The sequence below is a fragment of the Piliocolobus tephrosceles genome, chromosome 15 (genome assembly GCF_002776525.5).
Source record: "Piliocolobus tephrosceles isolate RC106 chromosome 15, ASM277652v3, whole genome shotgun sequence".
NCBI classification, from domain to species: domain Eukaryota; kingdom Metazoa; phylum Chordata; class Mammalia; order Primates; family Cercopithecidae; genus Piliocolobus; species Piliocolobus tephrosceles.
In genome coordinates, this window is record NC_045448.1 from 92,483,374 (window position 1) to 92,499,059 (window position 15,686).

General features: G+C 39.0%; 1 protein-coding gene across 1 annotated transcript; it reads right to left on the reverse strand.

The window, feature by feature from the left end:
• Positions 1–2,471: 2,471 nt before the first annotated feature.
• IL1A (interleukin 1 alpha) lies at positions 2,472–13,096 on the reverse strand. Its single transcript, XM_023194917.3, has 7 exons — positions 12,143–13,096; positions 11,423–11,477; positions 10,419–10,467; positions 9,325–9,547; positions 7,509–7,679; positions 6,005–6,129; positions 2,472–3,830 (listed from the first exon to the last, which is right to left on the reverse strand). The coding sequence occupies exons 2-7, from the start codon at positions 11,467–11,469 to the stop codon at positions 3,630–3,632; spliced, it is 816 nt and encodes a 271-aa protein (XP_023050685.2). The 5' UTR covers positions 11,470–11,477; positions 12,143–13,096; the 3' UTR covers positions 2,472–3,629.
• Between the last annotated feature and the right edge of the window lie 2,590 nt (positions 13,097–15,686).

A 15,686-nucleotide genomic window follows, 5' to 3' on the forward strand; every position in this document is an offset into this window, starting at 1 on the left:
CAGCCACTCTGAAATGAACATCTCATGCCTAGCATTGAGAGAGGGTACAAACAAACAAACAAAAAAAGACCACTCTGGATACACAAAGCAATAAATGGAATAAAGATTTTTTTCCTTGTAAATTAAAAAAATCCCTTGTTACCGAAGTATAATTTATTTTATATATAGTTCAATGAGGTGTTGTAGATAATAAATTTTTTGTAAATTGTTATATTGTCATATAATCGTAGATTCATTTTTTAAAGTCAGAAATGTATATAACCATTAAACTTATAAATAAGTCATTCAGAGATACAGATACACGAGCGTAGTTTATATCCACCACAATCATTATTATTATCTCAACAATTCCATCACCCCCCAAATTTCAAGTGTAGGTGTTTTTAAATGTCAGAGGAGTCTCCTCAGTGGGAGGAAGGTTAGGGAAATATCTTTTGGCTTTTGGCTTCTGTGCCTTGGGTTTAAAGGCAGGGATTTGGCTTTACTGTCATTGATTTGGAACCTGATATGTAGGACCGTAAGAAAAGAAATAGACTCTAACAAGTTCTGTGCTAAGACTGTTGAGTCTCACCATGGTGACTCTTACTGTTTAGGCAATGAGGGAGGTGGGGCAGACCATATGGATAGCTGGCCTGGGAGAATAACACTCCAAGGCCATTTCTACAATGATTCAACGTTTCACTGTTAATCAGAGACTGAGCAGCTATTATACTTTTTAAGATGTCTTGAATTTGTGTTGCTTGCTCAGTGTTTTGTATTTCCTTATTTCTTAAAATATATTAATATTAAAATAATTCTTTAATATTCTTAAAACCAAAGGAGAGTAAGGAATCAAGTCTTACTTAGTCTTGCTCTAGCCAGACTTGGGGTAAGGAAACCCTAGGAAAGTCATGGCTGCTAGAAAGAACAGGGTGAGACAAACGAGAGATCAGGTCTCTGTGGCGCTCTGTATCAGTTAAGCTAGATTTGACTGCACGTCATAGCAAACCCAGTGAAAATGGCTTAATAACAGTAGCATTTCTTGTTTTCTTAAAATCTGGAGGTAGGTTCTCGGTGTAACAATGTTGTCAGAGATGCTGGCTGTTTTTCTCCTTCCACTCTGCATTCTTCATTGTGTCACTCTGACTTCCCAGTTGTTGCAAGTCGGAGACCACAGTTCTGAGCTTCACTTCCTCATAGAACGTGTCTCATTCAAGGAAGAAGGAAGATAAAGGACCATCTATATGGCTCTTTATTTTAGCAAGTAGAAAATCTTTTCCAGAAGTTTCCAGATCGACATCTCATTTGATAGGATTAAGTCAACATGACTTAGTCATGTAAGAATAGAATGAACATAATCTTAAATCAATTGGATTCATCCTTTGGGGAAAGGCATGTTGACTTCTCAATGAAATCAGGGTTCTGTCAGTAAGGAAGAAGGAGAGACTGCAATTGCATGGACAACCAACAGTGTTCACCATATACTTCTCTTCTCCCTTTGACATCACTTTTAGGATTTTATCTACTACATACCTACTAATGTCTTCCATATCTATATACAGTTATTTTTCTGAGTTCCAGATACGTTATCATCTCCCCATTGTACATCTGCAATTGAGTGTCCTCTAGTAGCTCAAAGTACATGCCTAAAATTTTACTCATCATTCATCCTGGGATGGAGAAGACCTCCATATTTCTACCAAAAATATGGTTAAGACGCTGCCACTCATCCAGTCTCCAGTACCAAGAAACAGGGTCATCTTAGACTACTCCTTACCCAAATCTACCACACCCAATTCCAAGATCCCTTGATATTAACCTTGATTTTCCAACTAAATATATCTTGCATCCATGCTTGGATCTATTAATTGTTCTTTTAAAATTCTCTTTTATATGTTTTTAACATTTAAAAAAATTTATCTAACTTTTGAGACTGGGTCTCACTCTGTCGCCCAGGTTGGGGTGCAGTGGTGTGAACACAGCTCACTGCAGCCTCCATCTCCTAGGCTCAAGTGATCCTCCCACCTGAAGCCTCCCAAGTAGCTGGGACGAGGTGCTCACTACCATGTCCAGCTAATTTTTTTACTTTTTATTTTTTTTTGTAGAGATGAGGTCTCACTATGTTGCCTAGTCTGGTCTCGAACTCCTGACCTCAAGTGATCCTCCTGCCTTGGCCTCCCAAAGTGCTGGGATTGAGGTCTGAGCCACCGTGCCTGGCCTATTAGTTGTTTTTAATGTATCTCCATATGTGTGAGTTGGTATAAAGATAGGAACACATGTTTTGTGTATGTGTAATGTGAGCTTTAAGTGAACCCGGAAATATTATCATTCTTAATGCCATTTATGCATACTGGCAGCTAACAAAGAGGAGAAAAAATATAAAATCTTGGTTTGGTTTTATAAAGTAACACTAAATGCAGTTATTTATGTAAAAGTTTACCTTTTGTTCCTAATTACCATGCAGTAAAATAATGATTAAGACAACAACTATGTGTCAGAGAATTTTGTTGCAACCTTTATTCAGTTATGACTGATAATAATCTATCAATCACTATTGTTGATAATAATGTAACATATGGTCTGATCACAATTTTTATAACCTAGAAGAAACGTTGATTACATTCCAGAAAAGAAAGTTTTGATTAACAGTGGTCTGATGGTTGTCAAAGTTGAGTTCATCCAATTTAACTTGTAGGACTTGATTGCAGGTGGAATTGAATGAAACAAGAACGCCCAGGCAAGTTTAATTGCAAAAGAGTCAAAGATTGGACCAATTATCAGCTCAAAGTAATTAATATACATTTATTATATAATTACAGGTCTCCCAAGTACTAGAATGCAGAGTTTCCTGCTATGGGATAAGCACAACTTGGACCCAAATGCCCTATATTAATGAAATCAAACTTACTCATCCCAGAAAACACTGTCTGCTATTCTGGAGGATGCCTGGTCACGCTCAGAGGATGAAAGGGCTCCCATAAATATAATATGTTATAATAATCTTAAATATTTTTATAAATACATATATAAATAATAATTTAAAAATAACATTTCGTGCTTTGCCTTCATCTTGAGGCTCAGGTTCAAGAAGTATTTTACCAAAATGACCTCCCTGATTAGCATAAAAAACTGTTGCGGCAGGAAGGCTTAGGTATTATTCACTCCATTTTGAAAATGATAAAACTGAGGTCCCAGAAACTTATGCTATTTGGGTAAGAGTTCATCAGCAACTTAAAAGTAGAAGCAAACAGTTGAAATGAAATACTAGGTCCGTGGCTTCTTATTTCAACTGCTATTGTGCATATTTCTTAGTTTTCTTATGCCTTAATTTGCCCATCTGTAATATGGGTAGAGTCTTTTTGGTAGCCGTAGTCAGTAACTCTGGTCCTCCTAAGATTGTTATGAAGAATAATAATTAAAATGATTGGTACTATGCAAAATATAGGGTGTTCTTTAAATAACAAACAACATTATATGTTAGCGTTGGTTCCACTAGACATTGCTCCTCTCTTACAAAGAGTGTAAACATTCATTGAGAATTACAAGGCTCAGTACACGCGCAGCAAATGACTAACAGTAAAGGATTTAGCTTTTTCGTATACATGGTACATACGAACTGTCAACACTGCACAAGTGAGCAGACTCCAGACCTAAGCCTGGTTTTCCAGTATCTGAAAGTCAGTGATAGAGGGTGGCCCCCTTGCCAAGCACACCCAATTGTCTTGCTTTGTGGCAATAAACAAGTTTGGATGGGCAACTGATGTGAAGTAGTTCTTAGTGCCATGAGTTTCCCAGAAGAAGAGGAGGTTGGTCTCGCTACCTGTGATGGTTTTGGGTATCTCAGGCATCTCCTATGAAGAAAAGAAGAGAATTCTGTTAGAGAGCAAGACGTTAGAAAAAGGACTGAAGCTCAATCCCTTGGCATTTGGCCTTCATGAGAAATGGCACTTTAGGACTATGGCTGTAACATGATGCTATAGGCTCTTCATTCATTTGTTCATTCAACAAGCATTTATTACATGCCTAGTAGATGTGTGGCCCAGTCTATTAATAAGAGTTGATTTCCTTAGTTGATTAGAGAGAGATCTAAATTAGTTATGAAGATTACCGGGGACACTAGTATCTCACTGTATCCAGGCAGGTAGGAGGGAAACATTGTTTCTGTCCTGCCTTCAACATAGGCCTAAGGCATTTTGTATCAAATCTGAGCACTGGTGATTCTAAGCCCCCTAAACATTTTGATCTCCAAATGAACAAATGATACCTTTGGGAGATCAATTTAGCATTTAGATGACATTTATCTCAGTATTTAAGTCAACAATTGAAGGTTAAACATATACACACACATACACACGCACACACAAAATTCATAAGTATATCAGTAACTAAACTCTTTCAATATACTTTCTTCAGAGTGTACTTTTCTTGTGAGTATGAGTAGAATTTAACAATGCTTTTATGGAAAAATAGATTTCAAATTCCAAGTTGAGATGCTTCTTTCCTACTCTTTTAAATCTAAAGCAAGTAAATATACTTTTGAGGCTTCCTTGGGGTTTCCAATGTCAGCAGGATTTATTTCCCAAACCTATTCCTCTCCTACTTTTTCCCTTCTCGTAAATGATATTTCTCCTCTTCCTTCTGTTGGTTCTATCTCTAAAATATAACCCAATTCTGCCTGTTTCTTTCCACTTCTTTTCCTTACCCCACCCCCATGACTGCCGTTAAACCTCCTCATTGGACTTTCTGCTTTCTCTATTGCCTGCCTTCTGATCTGTTTTCTATTTTAGGAAATATAAGTGAGGTCAGGGCATTGCACTGTCTGAAACCCATTAATGGCTTTTCATTGTATCTCAAATTAAAACCAAATGCAAGCTCTAGTCTCTGCATATGTTTTCTCCTCAAAATGCCCCAGTTCCAAGAGTGCTTCTTCTGATCCTTGGAGCTGTCCTTTACCATCTTGAAATTGTAGGGCTTGGGTGCGTTCACACTTCTCTGAATGTCCTACCCCCAAACCCACAACCATGACCCATCCCCTCCTGTTGGCACTCTCATCTCACAAGGGGATTTGTTTTCACCACTTTGTCTAAATAGCACTCTCCCACTTTTCTCTATCTTAGCATCCTATTCATTTTTTTTTTTTTTTGCAGCATCTTGCTCTTTTGTTGGTTGAGTTATCTGTTTTCCGTATCCTCCAGAAGACTAAGTTCTATGAGACTAGAGGCTTTGATGCACCACTGTCTACACAGCTGTTGGCACTATGCCTGAAAAATAGAAGGCTCTCAATGAATAATGCTTGTTGAATGAGTTCGTGAATGAAGCTGTTACCCTACTCTGTAGACATCACTTGATCCAGAAAAGCACAGGCAGGCACATAAGTTCTAGTTGGGAATAGAAGGTCTTGGATTACACACTTACAAATTGAGTCACCTACTTATCAGTGGAGAAAACATCTAAGGCTATTTGTGTGTGTGTGTGTGTGTGTGTTTGAGGGGGGAAGTGGTAGTGGAGATAGGGCTGGGATGAAGGATAATGCTGACATCAATGCAGAGAGAGGGGCACTGGAAGCAGCAGGCCCCATTTTGGGACTTGGTTCCCAGCTTTTTGCTTTGTGCCCATTGGCAGGTGATTAATCCTCTCTGATCTCAGTTGGCTTATTTGAGTTTCTTGGAGGCAGGCCACATTGTCCTAAGGTCTAGTATTGTGTAGGTCAGATAATAGATGTCAGTAAAGATCAATGGAATAAATGGATGCCCTGGGATGGGAGGTGAATAAGGTCAGGCAGGGAAAAGAAAAAGAAAGAAGAAGGTAATTTTCTTCTTACTTGCTTTTGCCACCTCTGTTATATTTTCTCACAGATCCTGCCTAGGCATGCCTCTGGAATTGATGGGAGTGGGGTGGGCAGGTGGGGGCTATGGTAGGAAGAAAAGAGGACGGTGTCACCTTGTTAGAGGTGTCTGCCTATCGGGCTTATTTACAAACATATGAGATGTAAATGAGGGTAAGTGGGAGACAAAGGACAACTGACCTTCAGCAGCACCTGTTGGTCTTCATCTTGGGCGCTCACATACAATTGAGTTTCTGAGATTCTTAGAATCACAGGAACTTTAGTATCATCCTCTGATGATGTATAAGCACCCATGTCAAATTTCACTGGTGAAGAGAAGAATCAAAAAGAAAGTAAATTCATTGTATTTGTATAAAATCAAGTGTTGATGTAGATTGTGTGTGCATGGTGTGTGTGTGTGTGTGTGTGTGTGTGTATAGTTAGGTCCCCACCTATGGTGTCAATACCTGGAAGTCAGGAATGGAATTCTATACATCTTTGTATCCTTCACAATGTCTTCCACACTCACCAAGCAGGTAAATACTTGGTTAATGTTCTTAGAATTTTCTACATTGAATGAATCCTTGGGGGCTGAATAAGTGTTGAATCTCTTATAATTTCGTTAAGTGGGATAGACCCTGTAATTTGTTAGATCATGAGTTCATAATAACCTAACATGGAGGGGTTTAGGAAGCTGATACACTCATATGTTGCTAATGATACTGAAAAGTAGTTCAGTTTTCACTTACAGAATAACGTTTAGTAAGAGCTGTCAAATTATTTATGCCCATTGATCTAGGCATTCCACTTTGGGATATGCTCAAAGAGATTACCAGATAGGAGAAAAAACAATAATATATACAAAGATATTTGCAACCAAGCTATTTAGAGTAAACCCAAGGGACCAACATAGCAACATGATTGAATTATCTAGTGACATTAAAAATGGCAAATACACATATGATGTCAATATTGGGAAAATTGCAGAAATAATATTAAGTAGGAAAATAGAACAGAAAATAATTTGTAAATGCAGAGTTGAAAGCATGTTAGCTGAAGTGCATCCAACCAGAAAAAGTCTTGCTTGTTTATTGCAAAATTGCCTCTCTGGACCTTTGAAAATATGTATACTGCTGAAACTGAAACATGTCTGCCATAAAAATTGGATGTGTGTGATAAAAGTTTTTGGACACTAAACTTCATCCTTTAAGCCATATTTGTAGCTTATTGGTGGTTTTCCCTTACAAATATGTTATCAGAGATAACAAAGACCTTCCTAGTTTGGTGCTACTTGTGAGTTTCATCAACAGACTTTTTAAAGGAGAGTGATTGTTCTTCATTGGCTTCTGGGTAAATCTGAGTAAGTCATTTAATATGTCTGACAGTGAGTTTTCTCAGTTTTAAAATTGAGAGTAAGAATGTCTGAAAGAACCAAAGAGGTAGTACATCAGCAAGCTTTGTGCACAACCCTTTACTCTCAAATATAGGAAACTTCTCTCTTGTGGAACTTCCAGATTTAGTTGAACCTTCTGCCCTGGCTTGGGATTTTTATGGGAGCACTGTGCTTCAAGCTATTCTAGAAGAATGGTGCAACCCAGAACTCTGAAGAGGTATGTTTTTTTGCAAGCAGAAAGATTGAAATAAATAAATAAGTAAATGAAAGGAGGGGAGGATGACAGAAATGTCTGGTGCCATTTTAATATACCTGCTTCATCCAGATTATGTAATGCAGCAGCCGTGAGGTACTGATCATTGGCTCGAATTATACTTTGATTGAGGGCGTCATTCAGGATGAATTTGCGTTTGATGATCCTTATAAAGTTGTATTTCATATTGCTTAGGAAGCTAGAAGGTGCTGACCTGGGCTTGATGATTTCTAAAACCGTGATCACAGGTGTAGATTAATGTCTATGTACAAACACAGATGATATACACACTCTAGTACAAGCAGGGAAGATAGTTCTGGAGGGGATATTAGGAATATTCTAATCCAAATGAGGAAGCAAAGAGAAGTGAAATCACCCAGTCAGCAGTAGAATTGGTTTTCTAGGATTATCCTTGTTGTTACTTACGTGCTTCTTTTAAAACTTCAATTCCTCAGGCAATAGTTTCATTGATTTTAAAAAGACTATTTGCACAACTCTCTCATTGTGTGGGTGTTTCTAACTGACCAGGAAGACTACCAGTATTTCCTATCTAGTTTTCAAATGAATGCACTCTGAGAAAAAGATGAACGCCTTAAAAATAATTATATATGTCACTGAGAGTGCAGATCCACCACATTTCTGCAAAGTGGCACATATCAATAGCGTCACAAATCTTCATGGCTCTGGGAAATTCTACTTCTGGGAATATATTCTAAGGAAATAAAGGGTGAGAGAAATGAATATTTATACAGATGTTCATTGTTGCATTGCTTATAATGGTGAAAAATGGGCACTCTAAAATGTCCTCAATATATTGCTAAGTAAGAAAAGCTGGATATAAAGTTGTAAATAGTGTGGTCTTGATAATGTTAGACATATTTGTTCACATGTAGGTATGTGTATAGCAAAGACTTTAAGGAAACATACCATAGTGCTGATAGTAGTAAACTCACTGACAATATGAGTGATTTTTATTTTCTTATATATTGTTAACATTTTAAAACCTTCTAGGTAAACACATGTTATTGCTTAGGTATTATCCTAAAAACAGGAATACTGGGTTTCTAGTTCGTGTGGAGGCTTGTACAGTAAAGGCATGGAGGAGAAACCATGATTTTTATACTCTGGTAGAACTGGATTAGATTTGAGGCTCTCCCACTTACAGATGTGTGCCATTGGGCAGTTTACCTATCTCAATGAGCTTAGTTTCCTTTTATGTAAAATGAGAAGGTAGGATTCTTGTGAGGTTTAGGCATAATCAGTCATTAATAAATTAGTATTGCTGGTAGTATTCATATAGGTAGTAGTAGTAGTAATAATAATAATAATAGCTAACATTTATTGGGTTCTTACTATGTACCAGACATTATTCTAGTCCAGAAGTTAGGGAATGTTGACTCATTTAATCTTTATAACAGTCAGGAGGGCCCAGCTATCTCAGTCTGTAAAGCCTGAGACTCTTAATCTTTACAACAATCCAATGAGTGGGGAATTCTGATTATTTCCATTTTACAGTAGAGGAAACGGAATCACCGAAAGATTATGTAACGTGCCCAAGGAGGCATAGTTAGTATGAGAGGAACATAGCTTGTAAGTGGTCTTGTTACTGCTTTCTCCTGAAAGGCTAAAAGTCACACGACCTTTACAATATGGCCAAGAAATAATGGCTGTGAGCAAGTATTCTCAATTCAGGCCACTGCTTGTCTCTCCCTTCTGGAGAAGGATAAACATTAATTTTCTTTCTGTGTAGTTACCAGACTAATGCTTGGTTGTCTTCTTGTTATTCTGACTCCAGGTTTAATTTTCCCCTAAATTCTATTGTCCCTACTTACTTAAAACTGTGAAACAAAGATATTATTGTGCTTGGCCCCTTACCTTCCTCTGAGTCACTGGTGATGGCCTTCAGGTCCTCATCAGTGATGGATTGGCTTAAACTCAACCGTCTCTTCTTCAGAACCTTCCCATTGGTTGCTACTACCACCGTGCTCTGCTTGAAGGTAAGCTTGGATGTTTTAGAGATTTCAGAGATACTCAGAGACACAGACTGATCCATGCAGCCTTCATGGAGTGGGTCATAGCTTACATCATAGAACGATTTCTATGAGGAAGGAAAACAGAAACTGAGAGGCTGTTCATGGTCAGGGAATGAAAGTCCTTTCGGTAGTGCTATATTCAACAGATGTAGTGAGGAGGATCTCCATTCTGGTCTTAGATAACTCATGTTTCGTTAGGCTTCCCTCCCTCTCTCCCTTTTGTCTCACCTTCCTTTCTCCCTCCAAGGTAAAAAGATGATTTTTTAGGAAGACTTTTTCATTTATTTGCATGCTCAAAAATGAGATGCTGTAACTAAATAGGTTAACAATGATTGTAGTGAGTGGTAGCTTTCCAATTAGTTCCCTTTCAGGAGGCTAAAAATCTACTTAACAATGCTCAAAATATTTTAGAAATACTCCTTTGGGGACAGCTTTTAAAGCCAGTACCAAAGACATACCAGGCAGTACTTATACTGTCTATTTGTGGTCTCCAAACACAATGACACAGCTTGGTGAGTGGCTGTAGATTTCTCACTTTCAGTTGGCTTGCTTCCTCTCTCTCAGCTTCATGTTTGGAGACTTTCTCTAACCTCTGATGCTGGTGTCAGAGAGGGCAACCACAACACATCATGTTAGGAGACAGACCCCTGGTGAAGCGGTCTATCTCAGGATGGCATAACTAACATCCTGATGAAGCCTGCCCCAGGAGACTCCAGTTCTCAGGGATTTGGGATAATTCTGCTCTATTCTGGGAGAAGCCAATGCACATCAACTTTATAAGGCAGCTGGTCTCGCTTACAATGAAAGACAGGTCTCTGGACCTCTAGTGGGGGTAAAACAAAAGCATTTAAGATTCAAGTCATTGCTGTTCTCTTTTGATGAAGAAACTACTGTGTAAGAATAGCAGTCCCATGAGAATTACAGTCATTTGCTTACCTGATTCAGAGACAGATGGTCAATGGAGGAACTGTCTTCTTCGTTTTCACTGCCAAATAAGACGATGAGAATGTAATTGTTATTTCACTTTGGTCTCTGGCCAATGTGTTTTAATGACCACGGTAGTTGTGGGTCACACACATACACACGGCCATTACTGTCATCTTTGAAATTTAAGGACTTCTACACATACACATAGGTAGAGTAATTCATACCTTACTAATATGGAATTAGTAGTCATCAAGACAGGCTTTGAGCTTTACCTGTGCTTTATCTATAAAAATTAGACCTGGCTAACAAATTGAAGAGCTTTAATTGAAGTTCAGGGAAGAATGTTAAGCTCCTTAAGAGAAAAGAAAGGTTTTGAAGCACTTCATTTTTATTTTAACCAAATGGATTATATGTTACACATTGCTTTCATGTATTCACTAAAACAGATTTCATAATTTATACTTAGTAAAATATCCAGGCAAAATTTTGACAGCCTAGTTTGCATTAGTATTGACTACCGATAATGGAAACATCATGTTAGTTTAATATGTTCCGTAATTTTATCTTTGTGTTCATTTACCTTTCTTCTACATATGAGCGAGATTTGCGTGTGTATCTGTGTTCACATGCCCAGCTTGCTGTGGAGTCATTTCCTATTCCTGAAGGAGACCAAGTATTCCTGAGAATGGACCAGTAAAACCCATTCTTATATCAGGGTATGTGATCTCAACAGAGGCTGTGTCTAAGTTGATGCTGAAATTCATGTAGGACTCAGCAGACCTCAAAAATAACTTTTCTAAAATGGCAGTCTCCCTGCCAATGTAATCTCAGTTTAACATGCTGAATGCTTACTTTTTCTGGGTCTTCACTGAACCTGCTCTGACTTCAGGACTAGTACACATCTCTACAGCCTCTGCCGGCCTGGCCCCATGCTGGTCACTGTTATGCCTAGCTGGATTCTGGTGAGCCTTGAAACTTTCATTAAATCACAAGAGATAAATCTTATTCCTTACCTATAACAGTTCTTCAGGTCTTCAAACATGTCTGGAACTTTGGCCATCTTGACTTCTGCAACAGAGAACACCAGCCACTGTCAGCTCAGCCAGCCTCTAACCTGGATACCTGTGAGGGGAACCCCTCCTCTTTGTGCTTCTTGAAAACTTTGTTGAATGACTTAGTCCACATTCAGCATTTTCTCCATCTTCTAGCTCCTTTGAATTAGTTTGCTATGTACCTGTCTCCTTTATTAGATCATAAACTTCTTTTAGAATGTTTTATTTATATTGGTATTCCTTATGTGCCCAACCTAATGTATTGCACAGAACAGGCATTCAATCAATGAAAGTTTGAAGAGGTTACAAAAACACCACAAGAATAAGGTGTTTCCCTTACACAGAGGTAAGAGAGACAGAGTTGGAAATGTTCAATTTTCTCCTAATAATTTTGGGTAGTAGAGATTCCCTCCCATGAGAAGCCTCAGTTGTATTCACCCCATGCCCTCACAGGAAGCTAATTCTGCCGTCTCTCAGTAAAACAAATCGGTCCTTATCAGAAAAATGAGATAATAATTTTCTAAAATCTGACTGTAATTCTAGGTCACATACCAAAACCGGGAAGGGACAAGAAAAGAAAGGAGAGGCTGTAGATTTAGAGAAGGCAATGTGAGAGAAAACAGCCAAAGAGGAAAACAACAACAGAAAATACTTTAATAGCCAGAGATGTGAGGACAATACCTTTGCTGACTCAAACGCCAATGAAATGACTCCCTCTCTGGCTGGCAGCTTAAGCCTGAGTCAGTCTTCTTCGCCTTTTGTAATTGTCTTAAGTAGGCGTGGCTACAAGTACGTCGTCAAAACGGGGAATTTACAGGGAAGACTTCAGTTTTGTATTTTTCTACGTTCGTTCAACTTGATACTGGCTAAAATAATGAAAGATGGCATAGCTGATATTATTGTTGTTTGCAGATATTCCAAAAGTTATTGACTTGGTTCCTTTATTCATTGCTTTGCTTTATAAGATGACAAACATGTAGTCTTAGAAAAAGGGAAGTACAGGAAACTTATCAAGTTTCTAGGAGGAAGGGAGAAATCCTGAAATCAGAAGTCAAGGGGCTAGATTTGGAGAGGAATTCATTAATAATGATAGTTCTAGTAATAGCTGGAGTTGTGTTCTGGCTGAATCTGTTGATTGTGCTCCAGGTTGAATGTGAATTGGCAGAATACTTAGCAGCTCCTGGCAACTTTTGAGGGAAAATGAGCCATCTTTTCTGAAGAGGGAAGTTTGCTTGATTAAGGCATAAATCACTTCAGAGTATGGGGTGACAAGCTCCTGGTTAGGTCAGGGTAGAGAAGAGAAAAGTGATATTTGACCACAAAGAAGTCTTGAGCCTCTTACTCCTCTGAATATTGTCAACACATTTCCTACAGAGGGGACAGAGCTTCGGGACAGAACTCTCCACCCTGGCCCTGTTACAGTAAAGTAGCCCTCTACCAAGGACCAGAGAGAAGCCTGGTCTTCTGTAGGATATGCCCAAGGTGTGTCTTCTGTAGAAGAAGGTGTGTGCAAGCCCCAGGAGGTATGCCTGAGGCTTCAGCCAGAAGCCAGTGGCTAAGTTTGGGAATGGAGATTGGGGGAAAGGAAGGCATGGATTTTTACTTCTGAGACTTCAATGGTGTTGCCTGGTTACTATTATTAAAGAATTTCTCAGCTTTTATAATTCCTGTGGCCAGCCTAGTTCAGGTGGCAGAACACCAGACTCTTAGCAAATGGATGTTCCCAGTTGAAGTTTAAGCTATATATATTTTAAATAAAGGAAATGAACTAGATGTGGTGGCATGCCCCTGTAGTTCCAGCTGTTCAGGAGGCTGAGGCAGGACGATCACTTGAGGCCTAGAGTTCGAGTCCAGTGTGGGCAATGTAGTGAAGCCCCCATCTCTCAAAAATAATAAACAAACAAACAAAGGAAATGGATGGAAGAACAAGGTAGAAGAGAGAGAGAGATAAAAAAAAAACAAGAGACAAGGCACTAAAACATGGTATAGAAAAGCAAAAAAGTGCGGATCTGAGAGGAAAGCGGCTTGTGTGAGTTGGATAAAGTATTCCCTCTGTTCCTGTTTAATTATAAATAATAGGATTGGTTAGATGTCATAAGGTCTATTTCAGGTGCAAAATCTCTTATATGCCAGTTTAATTCTCCTGGTCATGTACCTGGTGCTATAATAGTTATAACAAGAGCCACAGAAATAACCACACTTCGATGTAAGCAATGTAAGTGTAGCACCAGACTAGGGTAGAAGCTTGGGTGTCTAAGGACAAATCCTGAAGGAACAGTGATGTCAGCCAACTGGCTACATTTCTGCTTACCTTGGTTCCTCCTTAGGCAACACAGAAATGTTAATCCTGATTACCCCCTCTCCTCCTGAGAATCTTGTGAGGGCTATTGCTAAGGAACAATTGCAAAGCACATTGTGAATGTGAGCTGCTATGGAGATGCAACTAAACAAAAATAATAACAATGCTAATGATGGCTTCAGTCACTCAAGAACCTGTATAGTCATCATTATAATGCCTTAGTTCACCAAAGAAAATGTAGTTCTTATGAAAATATTGCCTTGAAAGCTTCAACAGGGATAACATTTTCAGGTGAAGGCCACCACTGAAAGCCTGAAGATATTTAGCTTCTGGGAGCAATGCATAGCATCTCTTTGGTAATCCAGGAAAAACCCTGGTTCCACCAACATAGGCAATACCCATCCTGGTCCCATCCTCACTCCTCTGTTGTAGAGAATTCCCCAAATGTGGTTGTTGAATTTCTCAAGAACTTGGTTGAGAAGCAGCCAGCTTGGGTTAGAATATCACCCAACCTTTTCCTTCACATGATTGTCTTGTCAACTGATTTTTAAAGGAAAACTAGGGTGGGTGAGGTTCAGAGAGAGGTAGGTCCTTGCATTGTTTTGAGGAGCTTGCTTTTCTGGGACTGTGAACAAAAGTTACCTCTTCTAGGGAAGGGATAGTGGAACATACTGGGCAGGGCTCTACTGGTAGATAGTGGAACATACTGGGCAGGCCTGTGGTGTGTGTGTGTTGGGAGCCATCCTGTGACAGGGACGTTGGGTGGCTTCAGGCACTCACCTCTTGACTCTGAGGAGGCCTCAAGAAACCCTTAATGAGTCACTGTCATCTAAATCATTTAGGAAGAAAAAAAATTATTGTGCATTTATTCTATGCCATGGGTTTTGCTAGGAATCAGCAGTTTTTTCCCATGATCTACAAAATCAGATATGCAAGGTGAGATGTTCTATGTTGGTAGGTGACTGGGTATGTTTTATAAGATTGGAGCTTGTGAGTCCAAAGAACCATTGTGATGCCTTTCATGTGGCAATTGTTTTCTAGTTTACCTGCACTGTCTCGCTGCCTCCTCACTGCACCTACAAGAGTTAGCTGACACTGTCCTCTTTCATAGCTGAGGATCCTTGAATACGTTAAGTGACCAACCCAAGACCACAAGACTGATGAAACCAGTGCTTGAACTCAAGCTTCTGATTCCGAGTCCAGTCGTCTCTTTCCACTGCATAAAGATACTCGAGTCTCTTATCATCACCAACATCAAGTGTTGACTGAAAAAGATCATCCTTAGGGTCTTTCCCCCTCGAACATGCTATCATTCAGTAACTCTAGGATCCTTGTTAAAAAAAAAAAAAACACAACAGAAAACAGGGGAGGGGGGAAGGGATTGAAATATCTCCTCTCCCTCTCTTCACCTCCTCTGATGAACTCTGATTTTATTCTGTGATATATAAGACCTGAATGAAGGTAATTGAAGTAATTGGGTACATGGTTAGTGGTGGAATCTGGATGTGAACTTCAGTCATGGTCTTGCCATTGTTCCATGAAGACAGGAAATATCTGTAAACCTATTTGGAAGCAACTTTAAAATTGTTGCATGTGGTTGGGTCTGACAGAATCACTTGAATGAAGAGAAAAATGTAACTTTTTCCTGTGAATTTTCAGGGAAATGCAATTATTTCCTTTCACGTGGTATAAAAGCTTTTCAGAGGAATTAAGCACGTATAAGCCAACACATGCAGAGACAACTGAGCCTTTAGTCACAACTCATGCTCTAGTTATAATATGTTTTTAAATTCCATTATAGCTACAGAGAAGGAGGAAAGGACTTAACATAACAGCCTACCAGGTTCAAGGGATTATAATACATTATCTCACTTAATCCTCTCATCAGACCTGTGAGGTAGATGTTCTTATCACATCTTACAGAAG